This window comes from Cavia porcellus, unplaced genomic scaffold (assembly GCF_034190915.1).
Source record: "Cavia porcellus strain 051 isolate PalLab524CR breed Dunkin Hartley unplaced genomic scaffold, mCavPor4.1 scaffold_4, whole genome shotgun sequence".
In the NCBI taxonomy this organism is placed as follows: Eukaryota; Metazoa; Chordata; class Mammalia; order Rodentia; family Caviidae; genus Cavia; species Cavia porcellus.
The window spans coordinates 20,928,968-20,953,964 of NW_026947487.1; the positions used below are offsets into that span (position 1 = coordinate 20,928,968).

The 24,997-nt window shown below is 37.2% G+C and overlaps 1 protein-coding gene and 1 long non-coding RNA gene across 8 annotated transcripts in view; one reads left to right on the forward strand and one right to left on the reverse strand.

Annotated features, from left to right (window-relative positions):
• Nucleotides 1-24,997, forward strand: part of Pibf1 (progesterone immunomodulatory binding factor 1) — a 239,631-nt gene that overhangs the window by 54,084 nt on the left and 160,550 nt on the right. For 6 of the 7 annotated variants that reach the window (XR_010046846.1, XM_063246830.1, XM_063246831.1 and 3 more), the window contains exon 10: nucleotides 15,862-15,960. The exons of the other annotated variant lie outside the window; for it this stretch is intronic. Coding sequence is in view for 5 of the 6 variants with exons in the window: in XM_063246830.1 (XP_063102900.1) it covers nucleotides 15,862-15,960 (99 nt within the window). In the remaining variant the exon portion in view is untranslated. The remainder of the gene's footprint in view (nucleotides 1-15,861; nucleotides 15,961-24,997) is intronic. 7 annotated transcript variants of the gene reach the window in all.
• Nucleotides 11,985-15,054, reverse strand: LOC134475665 (uncharacterized). The gene is made up of 2 exons (XR_010046847.1): nucleotides 14,569-15,054; nucleotides 11,985-13,179 (listed from the first exon to the last, which is right to left on the reverse strand). It is a non-coding gene; the product is annotated as an uncharacterized LOC134475665 (long non-coding RNA).

Below are 24,997 nucleotides of genomic sequence, written 5' to 3' on the forward strand. Positions count from 1 at the left end.
TGGGCTCGAAGGAAATGGGAAACTTGGATATTTGGATATATTAAAAAAAAAAAAAAAAAAAAAAAACGTGAACTTACAGTATAGTGAGTTAGGCATCTTACATTTTCTATAAATTCTAATTAAAGTATCAGGTTAATACTATGAGAAATAATTGAAGAAACTCTGGTTTTAAGATTTATTATATAAATAACTTCTAGTAGCTATTTTGTACTTAAACGTTTTGGATTTTCTTACAGAGTTAAAAATGTTATTCCTATGTCTGAGAGTATGTTATGTGTGAAAGTATGTTTTGTTTAAGAGTATGTTATAAAAGAAACTTGGAAAAACTAAAATTACATCCTGGCTCTGCCACTTACTAGCTGAATGGCAGAGTCACTTATATCCCTGAAGTTCAGTTTCCTCTTTTATAAAAATTAGCTAAAATAATACTTCACTGGGTAGCCTATGAAGGTCTAAAGTAATACTAAGTATGAAACTATATTAAAATTATAAAACTGTATATAAATTGTGGTCATTTTAGTACCTTTGCCTTTTATAATAAATAAGATCATATTGTCCATTGTATTAACTACTTAAATAAGTGTTAATATTTAACAGTCAGCTGATAACTTGGAATCATTACCGTTAAAAGGAACTGTTACAAAATATAGAGGGTCTTCATGCCATTTGTATTGTCTACATTTCTGCATAACTGGCTAATTTATTTATTCCCCAATTAATGATGTGAAATAATAAAGTAAGGGGAGATAAACTCAACTGATAATTAGGTAAAAAAACCTAAAATAAAATCAGCTTTATCTCAGATAGTCTTATTATCATAAACAAAGAGAATTATTCTGAGTGAAACTGTTAAAAGGATGAATTTGTTACAGGAATTCATGTTGTTAATACTACACATAATATGGAAACTGAAATTGCTGCACAATTGTGTGAAAGAGTAGGCAGTAAAGAAAAGGAGATTGAAGAGATGCTTTTTATGGGTAATATTTTATTACTTTAGTGATTTCTTTTCCAGCCATCTCACTAAAAGCCATATTGACCACAGTTTTTTTTATCTTCCAAAAGATACTCAAAAAGAAACTTTAATGACATAAACTTGGAATAATGTAGACTGTTAAGAGTTATATTACAGAGCTTAAATCTTGGAGTCCAGGTTTATTTTCAAGGGTCAGTTTAGTATACATAAGGTATACAACAAGTATACTGGACCTAGTTTACAGGAGTTCCATTCATCATTTTAGTAGTGTATGTCCTAATTGGTGCTTAAGCAAATAAACTTCTTCTGTTTGTATCTTCTCAGATATCTGTATAATTTTTAAGTTCTTTCATGAAAGAAACATTAGTATTCTACCTGTCTTTTTAGTTTGATTATTCTGACTGTAATGACTGTAAATAACGCTTTCAGTATCGTAATTCCTAAGTAATTGTAAATGGATTTTTATCATCTACTCTCTTTTATTGTTAACTTTATTATTTGTGCCTCCAGGTGATTCCCACATAGACTCACTACTTAATTAATAACATTTAAGTATTTTAGGATATTTAAGGTATTACAGATAGGAAGCAAGTTCACATTGTGTAAGAGTTTGGATTTACCTGCATTGTATAGGAGGCAGGTAGGAAGGCTGAGAAAGTAAGATTAGCCCAGATTTATAAAGTTCCTATTATGATTGGGGAATTCTGGGTAGCTTTATAGTTAAGTGATATGATTTACTCATTTTTTATAACTGGGGTTGCACGGAGGGGTGGGTTATAGTTCATGAAGGTCTCAAGTGAGGATGGTTGATTAGGTGCTTTGAGTGAAGATGAGAAATAGAAAAAGAGTAACGACTGAATTTAAAGACTGTTTAAGGGTAGAACTGACAGGATGTGGTGATTGCCATAGGAGAATCTCTGATTGCAACTCTTCTGCTTAGGTGGTCACACAATGGTGATGGGTGCTGTGGCATGGCTATTGACTGACAACTTGCAGACAAGATTCAGAATGGTAGCACTTCATTTCTGGTTGTTTATAGATGTGACGTCTCTGACCAAGGCCAGACATCACATAGTTTATTATTAATGATGTCTCTCTGTTGTGCCTCTTTTCTCTACGGGCCGGAATGGGGTAGGAGTTACTGAAGCCTCTCCAGCAGTTTTCTCCATTTTCCTTAGGATGCTATTACAAATACTCCCATTTTCATTTTACACACTATAAAGTGTGTAAAGGACGCAGTGTATCCTGTTTATCATTTTCTAAGTGAGCACCTTCATACTTTTTATTTAGACAACATACAAACAGTAGCTACGCTCAAGTAGTTAGCATTCATCAAGCATTGTCCTCAATACTTTACATATATTGTAGAAAGAATTAAACAGGACAAATATTCTGAAATTAATATCACTTTATAAATGAGGAAACAGATACATAGAAGGTATAATTTGCATATTATTAGCAATGTGTTATTGATAAAATGAATTATACCTGATTCTACTTTGCAGAGCATACTGCTTTCAGCTGATCAGGGCTATGAAATTGACTAAAGATGTCTTAAAACTGTAATTTTTTAGGTAGTTTACTCAGAAACTCAATCTTACCTGTCAATTGTACTTCACTTTTGACAGCTGAAAGCATTTATACATTTAGAGAAAAATATTACACTTCAGTGTTCTATTAAATAGTATGATTTAATAGGACCTATTTCTCTTACACTGGTTTTAAGGCTCGTTTTATTATTACTAGTCTACTCTGGTCACTAGTGAAACACAGTGGCCGCCTGCTTCTTCACTAGTTAGGCATGCTCCCACGTTAGGACCTGTGTGTACAGTGTCCACTACTTAGCCATTTACTCCTAGGTAAGGCCATACACGTAGAACTGTTTTCTCATGTACCTCAAATCCTTAAATGTCATTTGCTCTTTGTGATCTTTTCTTACTTCCTTGTTTAAAATTGGGAAATCCCTCTTTCCCCTGCCTTAAGCTCACTAGCCCCTCCTTTGCTTTATTTTTATGCAAAGTAGATAAGACCTACTAACACATTCATGTTCATTTATTTTTTGTTTGTTTCCTACTAGAATGTAACCTCCATTAAGAGTAGGAATTTTCATCTATTGCTCAGTGCATGGTACGTAGCAAGTGCCCTATGTATATTCATCAAGTGAAAGTAAGAATTGAGGCTTCAAGGCCATATAATGGGGAATCATGGTTATCATGTACTTTTATATAATTGAATCATTTCCTACACTAGGGAAACTATTCGGTGTTCACAGATGCGAGTTTGATTTAGTTCACTTATGAGTATGGTTTCAGGCTGCACCCATTTATTGATAAATACCTCAATGTGGTCCTTCTTTATAGCTGAGTAGTACTCCATTGTATAGAAATACCACAGCTTTTTTATCCATTCCTCAGTTGATGGACAGTTGGGTTGTTTCCAAGATCTGGCAATTACAAATTGTGCTGCTATAAACATAGGTGCGCATATATCACTGTAGTATGATGCTTTCAGTTCTTCTGGGAAGATGCCTAGAAGTGGAATAGCTGGAACAAATGGGACTTCCAATCCCAGCTTTTTGAGAAATCTCCAGACTGACCTCCATAATGGTTGCACCAAGTCTACACTCCCACCAACAGTGTAGGAGAGTCCCTTTTTCCCCACAGCCTCTCCAGCATTTGTTGTTGTTGGTTTTCTTGATCCTGGCCATCCTTTCAGGAGTGAGATGGAATCTCAGTGTGGTTTTAATTTGCACCTCCCTAATGACCAATGATGATGAACATTTTTTCATGTATTTATTTGCCATTTGTATTTCTTCCTCTGAGAAGTGCATATTCATCTCAGATGCCCATTTTTGGATTGGGTCTTTGAATTTTGGGGTCTGATTTTTTTAAATTCTTTATATGTTTTAGACAAAAGTCCCTTGTCTGAGGGGGAGTTCACTAAGATCTTTTCCCAATTTGTGGGTTTTCTTTTCACTATGCTGGAGATTTTTTTTGACTTACAGAAACTTTTTAATAAGAGGTGGTCCCAGTTATTGATTCTGGGAAGTATTTCCCTTGCAGTTTGAGTCCTGTTCATGAATTCTCTACCTACCCCTATGTCTTCAAGGTTTCTACCTAATTTGTCTTCCAATAGATTTAGTGTTTCTGTTTTAATATTCATATCTTTGATCCATTTAGATTTTAATTTAGTACATGGTGATAGGCGTGGGTCTAGTTTTAGTTTTCAGCAAATGGAGAGCCAGTTTTTCCAACACCATTTATTAAAAAGACTGTCGTTTTTCCAGTGAACTTGCTTGGCTTCAATTTTCACTCATTAATTGGAATGGCTTTATTCTGGGCTGTTTGATATTAACAGCTACTTTGAAGAAAATAAGACATAATAATAGCTAGTACTGATTTAATACCATCTTGTCTTAAAGCCGCACCAAATTATGGCTCTTCTGTCTCCATTGATTTTATCATGTTGTATCTTGCTGGATTTTATCGTATGTGGTAGTATAAACAAAAATTGTTATAGGCAAAGAAATAATATAGAAACCATTGATCATTTTTTCTGTTGGCTGGTTCTAAATACTCTACAATGCTTTCATCCACTTGAATAGTGTTACACAGTCTTGATATGTTTGATGCTATAGCATATGAAGTTATATTTAAGTATTTCAAAGAAAAAGACACTGGTAACTACGATGAAGTCGGGTTATTTGGTGGTAAAGCACTAGGTTGCTGAAAGTGTCATGCTTTAACCTGTATTGTTATGTTGTTATGCCCCCTGTTATCTCATCCTCTCCCTTATTCATTAAAAAGTTATTTAATTTAAAAAAAAATAAACTGCCAAACTGTAAAAAAAAAAAAAAAAGTATGAATTGATACCTTTTTTTAAGTGATCAGGGACTGTCGGCTTAGGTGGCACCCTATATAAAGATTTCTAATAGATCTGATGAGCACTGAGCATAGTTACTGGGTGTAGAAATTAACTCACTTCCACCAGATTCACCTAGTTTCATTTTGATACAGCTGTTTGTTTTGCCTATATCTAGATGTCCCCCCAAAATTTCATGTGGTCAATAGGTAGAGCTTCTTCAGAAGTGGCTGCATCTAGAGTACATGGTGCTGGATATGATTCATGGTGCAGTGCCAGGATTAAGGATGTGTGTGCTACTCACCCTTAGTAGCCTGGATAAGATAAAGGGGGCAGGAGGATGCTGTTAAGGTCCTTTGTTTACTTGTCTTTGCCATCTTCTGTGTGACATGAAATGATTCTACTGTGACGTCCCTCTGCCAAGCCACCCTGCCTTGGAGTCAGGTGATTATGAACTGAAACCTCTACAAACTATGAGCTAAATAAACCCTTCCCTTTTAACTTTGGGTGTTAGGTTTTTTGTTCCAGCAACTTGAAAAACTAGTTAAGCCACCCACAGCTTTCATTTCATCAGCTACTTTTTAAGCATCAACACATTAATAGATTCTAAATGAATGTTTTGGTATATGAATTTTTCATATACATTTAAATATGATGTAGATTAGATAATTAGCTGCTTTCAGCCCAAATTTTCACATGTAGATAATGAAAAAGTGTGCTTGAATACCAGTGGTCTTTGTCCATTTTATATAGCAGAGTACCTAAGATGGGATTCTTCTTGGTGGTTTTTGTGGGAGAAAAATACTAGAGGATTAAATCTAATGCCTTCACATTGAACTACATTCCATCCCTAGCTGGAAATTGAACTCAGGACCTTTGCACTGAGCTACACCCCAGTCCTTTTTATTTTGAGACAGGGTCTTGCTAAATCACTAAGTTGCCCAGCCTGGATGCAAATTCAGTGATTCTCCTGCTTCAGCTTCCCAGAGGTTTGCTCTTACATGCTTATGCCACTATGCCTAGGTAAGACTGGGTAATTTATAATGAACAGGAATTCATAGATTCACTGTGCTAGAGGCTGAGAAGCTCAATATCAAGGCTCCAGTAACTCTTTATCAAGGTACAGCAAGGTGCCTGGAAAGATCTTCATTCTATATCATCAAGTCGCAGAGGCCAAAGGCAAGAAAATAAGCAAGAACAGGCAAATTTATCCTTTAATAATGGCATACATTCCACTTAGAAGGACTTCTTCGTGGCGTGCTCACATATAGAGCTCACCTTTTAATACTGATAGAGTGGCAGCTAAATTTCAAAATAACACAAATTCTCTCACGATGAATGTGATCGTTATGTATATCTGAAATATACCAATAAAATCTGATTGGAAAAAAATTCAACATGATTTTGGAGGAGACAGAAATGTAGCATGTTTAGCCAGCAGTGATCTCAAAAACTTTCTACTCTCTTCAACTCCCAGCACCAAAAAAAAATTTCTACTCTTTTTTTTTTGTACCAGGGATCAAACTCATGACTGCCTCCTCGCAAGGCAGGCACTTATGCCGCTGAGCTAAATCCCCAGCCCCAAAATTTCTACTCTTAAAATGCTTAACTTCCTCCAAAAATTTGTGTTAAATAAGATTTCCACTTTACTCATTTTGTTTATATATCTTATTTGTTCATTTTGGACCACTAATGTTAAGGTAAAATTATTAATCATTGATTATAAACAGAAGATAACCTACTTATAACTCTTACCTTTTATACCATTTTTAAAAACAAAGTATCACCTGTAATCCCAGCGCTCAGGAGGCTGAGATAGGATTGCTGTGAGTTTGAGGCTAGACAGGGCTACAAAGTGAGTTATAGGCCAGTCTGAACTACAATACATATTGAGACCCGTCCCAAAAAGATCGAAAAGAAAAAAGAAAGAAAAAGAAAGAAAGTCAGGTACAGAAATTAGTTTCATGTTTGTTCCTGCAGAAAAATGTGGAGGTAGAGGTAATTAATTCATTTTCCCTATAAATGAGTTTATCATATAAAACAAACAGCTTCTTCAGTCCCTGTTTGTTCTAACTAGGAAAAACATACTCACTTTTATTAACCAAAATTATTTTCACATGAAAGCAAAAGAAGCAACTGCTTAGTTTATTGTGCCCATGGAGCTCCACAGAGAACTACGTTTTCTTCCCATTTATTCCTGGTGAATTTCAGGTTCTAGGGCATTGCTGATCGGTATCCAGGCTGAGACATGCACATGCCATGGTCCAAGTCTCATTCGTTCCAATTAGAGTTTCAGAGGTTCCCAGTCTTCATTCTTGGAACATTTTTCTTACCACTTTGCAGATATAAATTTAGATTTGGCCTATGGTGCTGTGAACTTTATCTTGTAGAAGTGAGAACATACATACCATGTAGTGTGTTCTTATGTATGTTTTAGTTGGAAGTTTTTGAGTTGTGAGATATTTTTGAATAAATTACATATATGAAATCATCTATTGCACAAATGGTATTGTGAAATATGAAGTGTGCCTATTTTATTTTAGCAGTCTGTTTATTAAAGGAAATGGTTAAAAACTTAAATTTTTCACTTGAATGTTATAATTTAGCCATATCTCCCAGTTTGCCCAAGAATACTCTACAGTAGTTTATGCCTACTTCTCTGTTATCATTATTATATCATCTTTTGCTATTAAAAAAAATTCCAGGTTGAAAAATACGTTTGTAGTTACTCTAGTAACCAAACCATAGTGAGTAGTAACCAGTCATACTAAGATACTCACTTCCCCTTTGCATTTCATATAAGACAAAAATTATTTTTTCCTTCCATCTTTCCTTTTAATATAATTCCCACATATAAACATAGCAAATAGGAAGGTTGGGAGATGGAGCTAGTTGGAATCAACCTGAAAGAATCATATAAAACATAGTTTTGGGATCAAACACTAGCTTTATTTATCAAAGTTTTTAAGGACGATACATACTAGTCCTTCTGTATCTGCAGCTTCCACATCTACTGATTCAGCTGTAGATGAAAGATACTTTGAAAACAAACTGTATTGTACTAAAAATATACAGACTTCTCCTTGTCATTATTTCCCTAAACAATACTATATAATAACTGTAAGTAATCTAGAGATGATTTAAACATACATGAAAGCATATGTGTAATCTACATGCAATACTGTACTATCTTTTTGTTTTTTGCATTGTTTTATATAAAGAACTTTAAGGTTTTGATACTCACAGGACTGGGGGTATGGGAGTGTCCTGGAACCAAGCTCTTGCAGATCCTCAGGGTTTGGGAGTTTCTGTATTCAGAAACATCTGATATGATGCTGGCCATATAACCAACTTCTAGCATCTCTCTTATTAGAGTGACATTTAGTTGTAATCTCAGTTTGGACTTTTAAAAACTGAGTTTCATTAGTTTATGTATGTTACAGACAGCTGCTGTTGGTGCTTCAAGTTTCTCTTTTGAGAAAATTTGAATTTCTGATATCTTTTCGGTATTTGTTGTATTTTCTAATGCATTTTAACATTGAGAAATGGATTATTTATTAGTTGTATGGAAGTTATTTTATCTGTGGCAGACTATAACCCATCTGGCATTTTATCAAACCTGTCTAAATTCTGAAAGAACGTATTATACACTGAAACATAAAAACCAAGTGTATAATATATTCATAATTCTTTTCCAGCTAGTTTCTATTTAACATCTACTTATGCCATCTACTATGGGCATATAATATCAATCTCATTATGTCAGAACTTAAGCCAAAACAGAGTTTACATTCCTGTGAGAATCTGGTGTCACTGTTGGACTGACAGGCAGCAGCACACAGATGGTGATGTATGCTGGAGCATAGATGAAGTTTTGCCCGCCTCTGTGCCTTGCCTGCTGTGTGGCCTGGTTCCTAACAGGCCAAGGGCCTGTACCTACACACATCCACGGGCAAGCCTTACTAACCTGTTAGCCATCTGTTAATCCAGTGAAGTTGCCCTATCAGGATTAATGGTCACACCCTATTAAAGACATGGGGGAGTGGAGTGACTGCATACTGTGATTGAGGGCACAAGTTTTCAGCCAGACTGCTTGAGTTCACAATTAGGCTTCATAGCTTACCTTGCTGTGTGACATTAGGCCAGTGTTTAACCTTGTGGTGTTTTAGACCTCCCTCTTAAAAGATGGAGGTACTGGTACAACTGTGACTTACGTGATTGTTGTGGCAGTTAAACAAGTATGTGAAGTGCCTAGAATAGCTCCTGGCATGTAATAAACACTCTATATGTTTACTCTTACTAAATTGTCAGTGGAAGAATACATTGTTTAATCCTCTGAGACTAGTTTGAATCATGCCAATTGATGATATTAAAGGAAGTATAAAGTAATGCAGTTTGTGAAGTAGATATGGAGGGGTGTACTAGCTGATGAGAATGGCTTTGCACAGAAATCTTACCCATAAGCATCTATGAGAGAACTTATTAATAGAAGCTTTAGTTTCTGGAATTTTTTCCTGTTAATTTTTGTTTTCTTCTGAATTGCCTTACCAATTCAAGATTTAACTTATATCTCAGCTTTTAAAGTATTTTCCTTCATTCCAGTATCTTTTTCCAGTTAAAAATACTAAACTTCTCTTTATGATTGTAGAATTTTGTTTATGCCTTTACATAGCATGAACAACAGTTAGCTGGATCAATAGATTGTGACATGGTATATGTATTAGTATACATCGTGTAAGTCCTAACGCTAGCTTTGTTCTGAGTTTTATTTCATTTCCCTTGGTTTGGTCTTATTTCCAACTCCACTGATACAAGGAAATACAGTTAGGGATTGATGCTTCTGTGTCTACAAACTAAGTATTCATGTTTAATTAATACTGCAAATATGACCTACTTGTAATTCTGTTACTGAAATAACATAAAATAATGTGTCTATATTTGAAAAACAAATTGAAATCTGTTGAGGATGATTTAGTGTTTAAAATATGTAGGCCATCTAGGAAATAAAGATATATAAATGTTCAATATATTTTGAGAATGTTACTGTCTTCAAAATTAATTTTGTGTTTTGTTTTGATAATAGAATATTTTTGAAGATGATTGCAATCAGGATGACTTCAAAAAATAGCAAAATGGCCTTTTGTAATAACTACTTTAAAATACATTTCCAGCTCAGCGGCAGCTTAGCTCAGCGGCATAAGTGTCTGCCAGGCAGGCACCAAGCCGTGAGTTCGATCCCCAGTACAAAAAAAAAAAAAAAAAATACAATACATTTCCACTTAGATAATAAGTACAAAATAAATGCAGAATTATAAAACTGTAGATGTAATTTATCTTCTTTTTAATAAGTTTCCTTGCTCCAGTTTTTTGGTTTATTTCTGACACACAAACTCATTTATGAATCTCTAATGATTGACATTTTAAAATTTTAAATTTGTTAATATTGTCATGTAAAAGACTATAGTGGCATAGCAAAGTATGATCACTAAGGATTTAAATTCAGTTTTTACCGGGACAGATTATGCAAAACATATGACCTTTCAAGACTCTGTACTTACATTCTCTATGAATAATAAAAAGCCAAATTCTGTTACCCAGTCTAGTTCCTTTTGGAAACAGAGCGATGTGAATTAAACTGCATGGGTTTGGAGTAAGTCATAGCTGGATTCAGACTTTGGCCCTTTAATACTTGGCTGTGTGACTCAAAGCTGAACTTCAGCTTAGTGAGTTAGGAAAAGACATTATGTTATACTCAATATTGATTTGTATTAGAACTCTGTTAGTGGAAGACTCTTTTAAACTGATTCTGAGGGAAGCTTAGAGTTTTATCTTTATTAAAACACAAATAGAATTTGATCTTTCAAGGTTTATAGCTGGCTGAATAACCTACTAATTATTGTTGTTACCTTCTGCTTTTTGGACATTTAACTGTCACCGAATGCAGTGTTTTGAAGGTCAGTTGCAGTTTCTAATGTCATCACCTCTGTAAGTGGATGACTTCGTCTCATACCCTGGTGTTGTATTCCTTAATCCCTACATGAATATTGATTCATCTCAGCTCTACCTCATTTACTGTAACAGTCCTGTCCTGTCTTGTCATCAACTAAAATTCTGCCACAGAGTACTGTTCTGTCTCCCAATCTCCATTCTCCAACAGCAATCTCAATTATTCATCTTTCACGTACAACTACCAGAACTTAATCTGTTTGTCATCTTATTAGGACCTGCAGTCCTGTCCTTTCTACTTTCTCATAGTTTATCAGCCTTTCTGTGTTCCTTTCTCTTCCTTTTCACTACAATTTAGATTCTAAGGTCCATTGTTTTAGTTGGTCTCTTGCCCATATCCCAGGAATATTCATTCCCTTTTTAATTCTTTGACTTCAATTAATATAACTTTCACTTAAAATATTTCATAAAGCGACTGTCCCCTTCCTGAAACCTTAGGGTTTTTGTGCAGATGTGAATAATTACACTGATTTCAATGAATTATAAGGATTAAGTGAGCTAAAATACATACACTGTGTTTACACTGCCCTCTGAACCATGTGGAAAAAAGAAAGAAATATTTCAACCTGTGGACTTGCATGACTGACATTGTCTATGAAAAATCATACAATAAAATTTTAATATCCAGTGAGTTCTGACATTTAGAGATAGACCAGGCTTGCATTTACTTCACTAGTTGCATACTGCTCACGATCCTCACCACGCCAGGCACACTCACGTAATATAAATGTACATCAGAGATTCACACATGGGGAGAATTTCTAATAGTTTACAGGAACAGATTATATAATGCATGATGTAATGAACAGATAATCTGAAGAAGAAGAGACACTAATAAACCCAGTGCTAATTCTGTAACATTATGATATAAAATCTAGCAAAACTATTACTCACTGTTCAGAATGATATTAGTCTAGTCTCTTATGTTCAATTTCAGCGTACGTAAAGATAAGAACAGCTACTATGAAGAGAATGAGGGACATTATTGCAGTCACTATTGACTTCTCCAGTGTCAGGTTTTGAAAACCTAAAAAGTCTTCATCATCCTATTATGATTAGATTAGTTCTATAATGTTCAGTATGTATTCACTGTGTGTGAATGACCGGAGCCGCGGGAGACAGGAGACCAAACTCGAGCAGGATCAGCTCTCAAACTTTATTACGTACAGCGAACCGGACCTAACAAGGTCCGCCACCCTCAATGTTGGTTCCTCTTCCGCCGTTGGGGGCAGGAACAACCTCTTATAAGGGGAAGCAGTATCCAATCACAGAGAAGCGCGCCTAACAAGCTGATAGGCTAGCGTCACGGGTAACTGGGCAGATATGACAATTTGGCGGGCTTGTTCAGGCCGGGAAGAACCCGGAAGCAGGAAATGGGCGCCATTCATAGGCGGCTTCCCACATCTCCCCCTTTTTTATTTATTAAAATAGGATGGTCTGTGGGTCCCTCCAAGGTGCCTATGACCTTGTTGCTGTTAGACACCTAGGAGTGGGCCTACCTTGTAGGCCGAGGCATGAGAGAATGTAGAGGTCTATACCCTGCTGTGCATCACCCTGTTTTGTGCATATCCTTGCACCAGGACCATGCTCAAGGTGAGTGGTTCATTTTTTCGCAGGGCCAGGCTTTTGTGAACCGAACCTGGATGCATATAGACATTCATTCCTGCCTTCCCCCCAACCTTTGAGGCAGATGGCACTGCAGTACCCTTGGTCTCGCATCTCAATGCCAATAATTTGACTCCGGGAGGGACCCCTGGCCTTAAAGGCCATATATATCTGAGTGGAGCCTGTCTTAGGTTGACCGGGAGGACGTCTCCCGTCTTACCCGTCATTGGCTTGCCCACTCAGCTTTTATAACTGATGTTCTGCAATGTGAAGGAGATATGCGGCGGCCTGCTGGCCTGATGGGCCACCTGCTGCCATTTGCATGGCTGCCATAGCTGTGATCTTAACCTGCTGCTGAGTTTGTATGAGGCGATCTAACAAGCATTTAATAACCACAAGCCCCACTAGGATGGCCACGGCAATCAGGATCCAAGTAGTCAGGTTGGGCCAGGAGAACCAGGAGGTGACGCGTTCCCACAAACTGGCTATTTATAACAGTGTTGGTCAAATTTGTGCGAACAGGGGTGATTAATAGGAACCCACAGAATAGAAAAAGCTCCAAACCAGACATTTTAGTTTGTAGATGGTCTCGGGCGCTGAGCGTCGGTCCCAGAAGGGTCGAGTTGACTTGTGTCCGAGGGCTTATCCTCCTGTGCTTTATCAGGAACTGGTGGGGAGTTTACTGCTCGCGTCAATCTTTCTGGGACCCACAGCGGCTCGCAGCCTGGTTCCTGTGGGAAGACACAAACCGCACCTTGGGTCCAGCTAATCACTGGATCCGGGCCCATCCATTGTCCTGTAAGGACATCTTTATGATTAAGGTTTAAAAAATTTATGGTAAAGAGTGCCAATGATATTCTTCCTTTGGGCGTTAGGCCGTGGCCACCCAATTCACGGCACAGGCGTGTCCACTCTTCTAAGGACCTATTTTTGTTAGTTCTTAGGACATCACGGCACTCCTTAGTGCACTGTTCAAAAATCAATTGTTTTATGAGAGGGTGAGTCGCCTCAGCATCTGGAAAAATCCTGTTAGCGGCCTCAAGCATGCGGGCCACAAAGTCTGAAAATGGCTCTCCCTGCCCTTGTATAATTTTTGTAAGGTGACCCGTATGTTCTCCCTTTCCAGCCAGCCGTCTCCAGGCCTGGAGGCCACAGCGGCTAATTTGTTCATAAACCTGGCGAGGGTATTGAGTTTGATCTTCCTCAAAGGCTCCTCGCCCTAATAGCATATCCCTGTTCCATTTTTTCTGGTTATTTTCCCTGTTGGCTGCCGCCTGCTCTACACAGAATCCGGGGGAGAGGCAGGCGCGTGCCAGTTGGGTCCAATCTCCAGGAGTTAAAAGCAGACCTGCCAATGCCTCTAAAAGCGCCATGGTAAATGGCGCATTGGGCCCATAAGCTGAAACTGCGTCCTTGATAGCTTTAAGTTGTTTAATTTCTAAGGGCTCATAATATCCTCCTCCTCCCCTGCCTCCTACTTGTACCAGGAATGCATGGAGACCGGAACACTCAAAGGGAAGCCGCAACCATACCCTCTGGTGGAAGGAACGTCCTCCTCCCTCCCCAGATGGGGGCGCAGAAGGCAACCCAGGAAGTAGCTCTCCCTCTAACCAGGGCGGTGCCATAGGTTGTGGTGGCAGCCCAGGGAGCAACTCCTCTTCCGGCCACGGCGGTGCAGTGGGGCCTGGCGCCCTGAAAGGGGCGATCGTGGGTCGCGAACTTGCCAAAGGGCGGAAGGGCTTAAGCTCCTCCCGTAAGGCGGAGTAGCTCGGGCAGGGTGGTGTTTGGTTCCCCTTTTTATCTTCCCGAGCCCTAAGTTCCTCTTTTAACAGTGTAGGAGGGTCATGCTTAGCAAAGACGACCTCCTCTTCTGAGCCTTCCGAATCCGAATCAGAATTAGAGCCCTGAGGGTCCTCCGGAGACCCACAATCGGCAGTGGCTCCGGGCTCCTCTGAGCATTCCGATCGAGCTCTATCAAAAGCCTGTCAGGCTGTATTAGCGAAGCGAAGGCAAAACAGATGCAAAGGGAAAAGAAAAGAAAAAAAAAACCCAGCGTCCACTCGTGTGGCGCTCAAAATATGTTAGGTGCGTCCACCCAACCCAGGTGACCCAGTACTCACCTGTCCCGGGAACCGCTGTATCTCACGTAGCTGATCAGGGTGAAGAGAAGAGGCGCTCGCGGCCTTCCGTTGTTATTGAGCCAGGTCCTCCGTCGTACCGCAGGCGACAGCAATCGCACCTCCCGGCCGAAGAGGCACGTCGCTGAGTCTTTTATTCCCCGTACGGGGGCCACCAGATGACCGGAGCTGCGGGAGACAGGAGACCAAACTCGAGCAGGATCAGCTCTCAAACTTTATTACGTACAGCGAACCGGACCTAACAAGGTCCGCCACCCTCAACGTTGGTTCCTCTTCCGCCGTTGGGGGCAGGAACAACCTCTTATAAGGGGAAGCAGTATCCAATCACAGAGAAGCGCGCCTAACAAGCTGATAGGCTAGCGTCACGGGTAACTGGGCAGATATGACAATTTGGCGGGCTTGTTCAGGCCGGGAAGAACCCGGAAGCAGGAAATGGGCGCCATTCATAGGCGGCTTCCCACATGTGAAGATGGGGGCAACTATTTGGAAGAAAACTAGAGACAATAAGACAAACAGTAAAGATCTCCAGTGGACTTGCTTTGAAATCAGTGCTTCTTAAAATTGTTTCTGTATGATCTGTTTTGTTCTGTTTTGGTATGTTTAATCTTACCCTCTTTAAGATATGGGCAATTCTTTTGAAGATAGCAAAAGGCATTATAGTAGCCATTGTTGATCACCTTGTATTTTGTTTTTATATCATATACTATGTCTATTCTTGTTTAACGATCCCATTTTGCTTTGTCACATTTGGTTTTATTCTCTTCAAACAAAGTAATAAGAACTGTAGGAGTAATAAAACCTAAAAATGTGTACTTGTTATTATAAAAAAGAGAGGAAAAGAAAGTGCTCTAAAGGATATAACCGCATGTATGTTTAAGTGTGTAAAACAGGTAACCATATTACTAAATTTTTGTTGGATCATTGAACAGAACTGATTGCAGTCTCACTGTTTAAATGTCCACTTTGTATGCTTTAATTTTGTAACTTGAACAGCGACTTCTAAGATGACAATATGTAATCTTTTAACTAGTGATTTCTTTCTGTTTTTTTGAAATTCTGTATTACTTCTACCTTTTTTTGTTTTGCTTTTTTTCTCTTTAAATAAAATCCTTTATAAAAAAAAATATATATATATATATAAATGTACATCAGTCACGAGTTCTAATGGGTCCTTAAGATTGTCATGTAGTCCATCTCTGAGCTTGTTCTATTTATGGATCTTTGAAGATACACCCTTAATGCATTTGAAATAGATGCAATATTTGTGCATTTTAGAAATCTCCGAGAAGCGAGGGATAATGCTTTGGCTGAAAAGGACCGAGCAGTGATAGCGGAAAAGGATGCTTTAGAAAAACATGATCAGCTCTTAGACAGGTAAGTGTCCTGCAAATGGAAATGTTAAAATTTCAGTTTCTATTTCTATTACCTTTTCTTTCAGAAAAAATATTTAAAGAGAAATGTAATTTTAATTTGTAGTATGACATGCATTATTTTTGCAATATATAATTCTTACATGTTGAAAACATGATACAGAACATTTCAGTCATTCTAGAGAGTTCTGTTTACGCCTATTTCAGTCTGTCCTTTCCCCTACTCCCCAAAAGCAACCACATTTTGATTTCTGTCACTGTGATTTAGCTTTGTTCTCCTAGAATAAAAGTAAATAGAAGTGTGTATGTATATCCTCTTGTGTCTAGCCTCTTTGAATCAACATTATCTTTCATTCATTTTGTTACTGTATCGATAATTGTACTCCAATTTCTTATATTCAGTTGTTAAAGGACACTGTAATTGTTTCCTGTTTGTAGTTACCATAAATAAAACTGCTATGTACCTTTGCACATTTGGCTTTTTATGAGCATATTTTTGTTTCTCTTGAATAAATACCTAGGAGTAGAATTGCTAACCATAGAAAGATAAATGTTTTACTTTAGAGAAACCACACAACTTAATTCCAAAACTGTTGTACATTCCCTAGTTCATTTTTCAAAATCTATGTTTTAATTATGTTAAAAAATTAATTATAAACATATTAATTATGTTTGCTGTAGGGAATGCAAGAAAAAGAATGATTTATCTTTATCAGTGCAACAAGATACTTCTTTTGTAATGGGCCTGTTAAAAGCAAAATCACTAGTCAGATGTGGTAGCACATGCCTGTAATCCCAGCACTTGAGAGGCTGAGATAGGAGGATGGCTGTGAGTTCAAGGCCAGCCTTGGTTGCACTGTGAGTTCAAGGCCAGCTTGAACTGCATAGTAAAATGCTGTCTCAAAAAGACATAAATTAAAAAAAAAAAAAAAAGAGAAAGGAATCACTGATGAGCATTAATTATCATTATGTTATTGAACATTAAATTTTAAATTGTGTATTATAAGAGGAGTTGAAAGTGGCTACCTCTTTTTTTCAGTTTTTATTTTTTACTGGTATGCATTTGTAGAGTTTTTTAAATTTTAAAATAATTTCATATAGAAAAGTTGCTAAAATAGTACAGCTTCCATATATATTTTTCACATACTAAAAAACTAGAAATTAAGAATTAAACTGAGTGATTTTGGTTTTTTGTTGTTTTGGTTTGGTCTCTGGGGTTTTCTTGAGACAAGATCTCACTGTGTATTCAGGTTGACCTTAAGCTCACTATGCAGCCCAAACAGGCCCCAAACTCTTGTGTATCCTTCTGCTTCTGCCTCCCAAGTGCTGGAATTATAGGCATGCACTACATGTGCAGAAATAGTTGTTTTAACTGATAAATGAAGGCCAGAGGATTAATTTGTGATTTGAATGGGGTCTCCCTATGTTGCCCAGGGTGGCTGTAAGCTCTTTGGCTCAAGTGATCTTTCTGCCTCAGCTTCCCAAGTGACTGGAAGGTATGTGCCACTGTGCCCAGCTTCTGATTTTTAATATAAGCAATATATACATTTTGGGCTCTGGATGTAGCTCTAGAAGAGGACAAACAAATGCATGAGTCCCTGAGTTTAATCCTCAGCTCTGCCCCAGTACAAACCAAAAACAGAAAACTCACATATTTAACTAATTTGGTATAAAAAACAGAGAAGAGTGACAAATAAATGACAGGTTGAAATTAATAAATCTTTTCAGGCATAATTAATGAGTTGATTGAATTTTATGGAATAAACATAAGAACATACACTTCAGAAACCTAGTGGCGTGATAGGCTTAGCAGTGAACTGTGAAAATGAGTTGGAGATTTCAATATGGAGATTTTATCCTACAGTAACAGAAATTAGAATGTGGTTGGTGATTATCTTACCTGCTTTGAAATCCTGGAACCCAAGCAGGGAACTAGAAAACCTTCAGGGGAAAATGATCTAATCCGTGGAACGATTCAGTTATGTCCTATTGTGCTGGACTGTAACTCTCCATAAATATTTGGAGCTTTTACACATGACAGAGCTCATTTTCTGGCTTGGTAACACCTAAAGTAGTAGAATTGGGACCAAGCTTACAAGAAATAAAAACTTCTTGAACAGCTCTTTTCAGGATGCCTTGGCATCTAATATATTCTCTGTCAGTACAAGTGCTCAGCCATTCAGTTAGTATGTGCTTGTATGGACTGAAGCATGAAATGTGTAATTTAATGAGTTTGAAGTCCTTTCCCCAGCCCCCACACCTCATTTGCCATACATGCACATTCCTTTTGGCTCCTCTGAGCCATACGGTGGCCTAACTCAGAGGCCCTTTTGGTCTCCAGGGGCTTCTGTGTCCCACAGCAATGCTTCCGAGTGATGGGATTACAGGGATGAGCCACCATACTCACCTTCAAGATCTTTTCTATCCTGATGTTATTGGTGACACAACAGCTTAGAAGAACGGATGAAAAAAGAAGGATGAACCCAGGTTAATTTTGAGTGTTCATATAAAAGCGCTCTTCATTCCTTTCCCTGTGTTTTTACAAAGCAAAAGTCTATGAGGTATTATGTATTTGAAAAGTAGACTATGTAAATATATATTTTGTGTGTGTATATGTATATATATATGTATATATGTATGTATATATATATGTATATATATATATATATATATGGTCAAAGTCAGAATAAACAAATGCATTTAATGTTTACATGGAATGTAGTTTCCATGAATTGAATTTAAGTAAAGCTTCTGACCTGCCTATACATAATTTTCTGGTCAGGTATAATTAGTGTCATCTTTTTCTTTAATATGAGCAATTTTTTAATTTATTAATTAATTTCTTTATGGGTAAGTACCCTGTGTTTTGATAAAGAAAAGTATAAGGGGTGTGCCATTGTCAAACTTGAGGAAAAAAGTTTTTTTACTCAATGACTTCAATTTTCTACAAAGGAAGGGGCTTTCTTAAGCATAGAAGACCTATATATGTCCCAAAGTCTAGCTCAACAATTTCTATAATCATAAGTAATAAATACCCAGCTTTTATGAACATAAATATTATCTCATGTTTTGGTGCTTTGAATTACTGTATATACTTTGAAGATTGCCCTAGGGAGAAAATTTTAAAATTCAACTAGTGTAAGTAAGAGGTAGAATAAGTTGAATATATTTATGAGATCTTGGATGAATCTGCAATTCAATTCTTTTTTTTCCCCCAATAATGAAAGTTGAACACAAGCAATATACCCCAGCCCTTTAAAAATTGTTAATTTAGAACAGGGTCTCCCTAAGTTGCCCAGGCTGGCTTTGAACTTGCAAACCTCCTGCCTGAGCTCACAGTAGCTGGGATTGCAACATGTGCCAGAATTAACTCTAATTGTATTTTTTGATTGTAGCTTTTAAAAGAAAAAAAATATATATATATATATGCTGTGCTTTGGCATACATTTTGAAATAATTTTCAGTTTATAAATATTTTAAATGAATATTAGTTGAAGTTACGTTTTCATTACCCACCACTTATTTAATAATGGCAGGTGTGGTGGATTGCTAACTGATGATCAACTTGTAGTACCAGCTGAACTGAACCAGCGTGGTGCCTACTGTGGATGGCCCACCAGAGGATTGTTGTCAAGATAAAAAGGAAACCTAGAGAAAAAAAGGTTGTATAGTTGGTTGTCCTCATTGTTGTTGGTTCTCTTGTTGCCATTGGTTCTCCTGGAGAGATTGTCAAGCTTCTTTACTGATATAAACTCAGTTGTTCTTATCATCAGAGGAACTCGGCACCTTGTTGCTGAGGATGGCTGTGCTACTTTTCAGGGGAGCCCTGGTCATTGCTTTGAGCTTTGTTTCCTGGCTCCAGTGCAGAACCTACTAGCACCGATCTTCCATCCCTCCTGCACAGACTTTCTAGGTTCCTCCACTGATCTCTGGACTTTCCCAGCGCAGATCCATGAAACAGACTTGCATGAGACATTGTCATGGGCTCTAGGCCTCCAGTTGGACTCTTGCGGGCATTGTCATGAGCTCTAGATCTTCAGCTGGATTCATGCAGGACGTTACCATGGGATCCAGGCCCTCAGTTGGACTTTTTGAGTCTTACTGTGTGGACAGATTTCCTGCATTCATATTCTTTTGTATTTGATTCTTTGGGCGACCATTATAAAATAATACCATAAAGTATGTGTTCTGTATATAATTGTTTCCTTTGCAGACTCCAAACCACAGCAGTAGAATTTTTGTCCTCATCTTTTGCTAGTAGAAAATAAACTAACATGGAATAGTAGGTGAGTAGAGTGATTTTCATGTACACTGAACTAATTTAGTAGTGGATATAGAAACTAACCTCCCTGAATTTCCATTCTTCTTGTATCTCCAAAAAAGAATGATTTCAATTTGCTTCTATTCTGCCTTTTTATCTACTTTAATCTGCTCCTGCCTTTTTCTAGCAGGCAAGGAATTATTTTTATGATTTGCAAGGTAAACTTAATGGGATAAAGAATATTGACATAAAAAATTAAAGCTATAATATCCAATTTTTTTTTTACTTAACAAAAATGTGCTAATTTTATTCATATTATCCCTAGTCTTCATGTTATACAAAATAATTCATATCATGATTTGTTTTGAATGGAGAAATTTCTAATTCTGAATCCTGTACTATTACTTTTTTGGTCATATTTCTTTATGGAAGATAGAACATATATTTATATATTTTAAAGGAAAATTTTAGTATCTGAATTTGTTATTATTTTAAGTTTTTGTTATTTTATAAAATACCCTAATAGGTCACTCTAAGGAGCTTCTTAGAAGTTACAAGATTTATCTCTGTTACTTGATTTCTCGTATTCCTTAAATTTGCTTTTGTTTTCCTCTTTACTTTAGCTATTGTTCCATTTGACATATATTCACTTGGATAGGTTTATGTGTCAAGCTGAATTTAGGACTACGTTACCACAGTGGTTCTATTTCCTTCGCAGGAAAGGCCTTAGAATTAGTGATAATATGGTAGACATGAAAGCACTAGGTAATGTAGTGTTGAGATGAAAAATACCTGTTACTTTTCAGGCTGGACACAAAGCTCTAGGAGAAATTGATAAGTAACTCCCTTATTGGGATCAGTGTATGGGTTTTATCTTTATGCTACCTATCATCTTCCTTCCTTTTTCCTTGTCCCACCAGAGGCAGTGGCCCAGGGAATCCTTTAACCATTTATGAATAATTTATTACATAAGACTGTGTAAGTTGCCCTATTTCAAAAGTGTTGTACTTCTTTTCCCTTCCACAAAAGGTCAGATGATTTTCTGTGCAAAAAATCAAAATACAGAAAAAGCAGTTTGAAATTTTTTTCTGTTAATCCTGATCTAATTTGTTTTGTTTATTTTTGGGGTTTTTTTGGGGGAGGGTGGTGTTAAAGATAGGTTTGCTTTGTAGGGTTAGGCTTGAACTCACTACACAGCCCATGCTGTCCTCAAACTCACAGTGATCTATCTACCTAGCCTCCAACCCCTAGGAATGTAAGTGTATACTACCACACCTACCCAATCTTTTTCATTAATTAAGAACTGAGGGAGATCTGTGTCTGAAAATACTTACTGTGGAACAGCAGAATTAATGATGAATGTTGTGTTGTTAACGTGAAATCCTATGATCTAGAACATCTTTATATAAAAATAGACTGTAATACTCTGCATAATTTTGTTCTACACCAAATAATTGGTATAGAAAGTGGTATTTCCATATTGTTTGACATAAACACAATCCTTAGTAACTGAATGCCTATCTTTTTTCAAGGGAGAAATTCATTTTTTCCCCTGTAAATCAAATCTGCTCCAGCAGTCTGTCTTGCTCTGTATCTTTTTACCTTCTTGTTCCAGATAATTTCATATATACATTAAAAACTATGAGTATCACTCAAAACTCTTGTGTCTTTTACCCCAGTTTCATTCCTTTTTAACACTTAATTACATGTTATGCTTTTTTAGTATTTTTTATTTTATGAAGAAATATAACAAAATTTTATAATAAAATAATAAGGGAATAGGGTTAGGGTTAGGCTTGAACTCAGATATACTGTTAGAGTTTTTTAGAGTGCAAGACCATAAACCAAAAAGATTCTTACAAAAAAGAAATACTGGGCTGGGGATTTAGCTCAGCAGCATAAGTACTTGCCTGAAAAGCGCAAGGTCGTGAGTTTGATCCCTGGTACAAAAAAAAAAAAAAAAAAGAAATAATAATACAAAACTTTCTTTTCAATGAACAAAGATAAACTAGTATTTTAAATGAAACTAGCATGTATATGAAACTATTTCTGAAACAATGAAATATGTAATTTGGAGTATTTCTTTTTTATTGAAGGAGAAAAAGAAAAAAAGCAGAAAAGGTACAAGTAATACAGACTTTCAGAAAAAAATAAACAGTAGGAAATCACTAGTTAATAGATTACATACTGTCATCTTAGAAATATTTGTTCAAGTTACAAAATTAAAGCATATAAAGTGGACATTCAAACAGTGAGACTGCAAACAGTTCTGTTCAATGATCCAACAAAACCCAGTAATATCGTTATCTATCTTACACACTTAAATGTTCATGCAGTTATATCATTTAGAGCACTTTCTTTTCCTCTCTTTTGTACAATGACTATTACACATTTTGGGTTTTATTACTCCCACAGTTCTTATTACTCTTTTTTGAAGAGAGTAAGACCAAATGTGACACAACAGAACAGAGTCAGTCAAATCAAAAGAATGGACATAGTATATAATGTAAAAACAGAATACAAGGTGATCAACAATGATTACCATAATGCTTCTTGCTATCTTAAAAAGAATTGCCTATATCATCAGTTATAATAAAATTGAACAAAACAGTAAAGAACAAAACCAATAAAACCAAAACATTAGAGATATTACATGTCTTCAAAAAAAGATAATAGTCAACCAGAATGGGCGTCATAATGAAACTTATTATCTTCACAGCTGTTGCCTATACTTTCGAACTTGATACTATCAAGCAAAACAGAATAGAGGAAAATCAGTCAAAACAAAATGGTGAGAGCAATACAGGGTTTCAAATCAAGTTAATAGGAAATCAAAGTGGGTTACTAAAATATATCCTGCAGGCTGGTCCCTGCTGGACCCGTGAATGGAGCGGCGGCTGCAATGAGTCCTGCCCAGACTGAGAGAACCTTCTTCCTAGCCTGTTTACCAGGCCAGTCCCCGCTGGACCAGTGAGTGGAGCAGCGGCTGCAGGGAATCCCGCCCAGACTGAGGAACCTTCTTACTGGCCTGTTTACCAGGCCGGTCCCCGCTGGACCGGTGAGTGGAACAGTGACTGCAGGGAGTCCCGTCCAGACTGAGGAACCTTCTTCCTGGCCTGTTTACCAGGCTGGTCCCTGCCGGACCATTGAGTGGAGCAGAGGATGCAGGGAATCCCGCGCAGCCTGAGGGAATTTTCTTCCTGGCCTGTTTACTAGGCCAGTCCCTGCCAGACCGGTGAGTGGAGCAGTGGTGGCTGGGAATTGCGCCCAGCCTGAGGGAACTCTCTTCCTGGCCTGGGGACCAAGCCCTGATTCCCTGCCGGGTCCAGTGAGTGGGGCCACCGCAGGGAACGCCATCCCAGACTGGCAGAGTTCTCTCTCATACCTGGAACAACACTTGAAGCACCAAAATACAAGAAGATGACAAAACAAAAGACCAAAATGCAATCTCAGACTTCCAGCCCATCCCAAGAAAGCCTAGGAGCCATGTGCATAGAAGAAAACACATGCCACATAACTGAAATATCTGAAATAATAGTAACTGAAATAAAGAAGCAACTCTGAGAAGCCTTAAAGGAATTGAAACTAGAAATAATCTCTCAGGTAAAAGAAGAAATGATGAAAGAAATGAAGCAGGTGCTAAACATAGCTAAAGAAGACACAGTTAAAAAATTGGAGGAACTAAACGAAAAGACAGGATCCCTTGATGAACAATATAAGAAACAAACAGAATACATAAAACAGCAGCAAAAGATATATAAGAAATCAAAAACTCCATTGAAAGTTGTAAAAACCGCCTCAATGAATGTGAAGATAGACTCTCAGACCTCAAAGACAAGATTGCAGCCAGTGAACAGGAAAGAAAAGATCTTTTAAAAATAACAAGAAATCAGGAAATAACAATTCAACACCTGCAAGATGACGTAAAGAGAAACAACATAAGGCTGATAGGGATAAATGAAAAAGAAGGGGACAACATAAAGGATATCAAGAGGATATTTAGAGAAGTGATAGCTGAAAATTTCCCAAACATGAGATTGGAAACTGATATCAAGATCAATGAAGCATACAGAACTCCAAATAGCCATAACCGAAATAAATCTACACCCAGACATATAATAATGACCATCCCAGAAATCGAACAAAAGAATAAAATATTAAAGGCTGTCAGAGAGAAAAGACAGATGACCTATAAAAGAAAACCTATCAGAATCACAGCACACTTCTCAGCACAAACAATAAAGTCAAGAAGAGCATGGAGTGAAGTATTTCAGACCCTAAAGGGAAATGATTTCCAACCTAGGCTGATGTACCCTGCAAAACTGTCCTTCAAAATCGATGGAGAAATAAGATACTTCCATGACAAAGAACAGCTGAAAAACTTCATGATCACCAAGCCAACCCTGCAAAGAATACTGAAAGACAGCCTAGATACATTTAGGAAAAAAACCACTAAACAAAGCAGACATTTAAACAGAGCAGAAAGATAAAGATGCAACAGCAGAAAGACAACATGTCAACAATAAACCAATATATAACAGTTCTAACTATTAATGTAACTGATCTCAATGCACCAATAAAAAGAAACAGACTGGCAGAATGGATCAAGAAACAAAATCCAACCATATGCTGTCTACAAGAAACCCATCTAACCCAAAAGGATACTCACAGACTAAAAGTCAAAGAATGGAAAACAATACTCCATGCAACAGGGATGCAAAAAAAAGCGGGGGTAGCTATTCTGTTTGCAGACAAACTGAACTTCAAAACAATAATGATC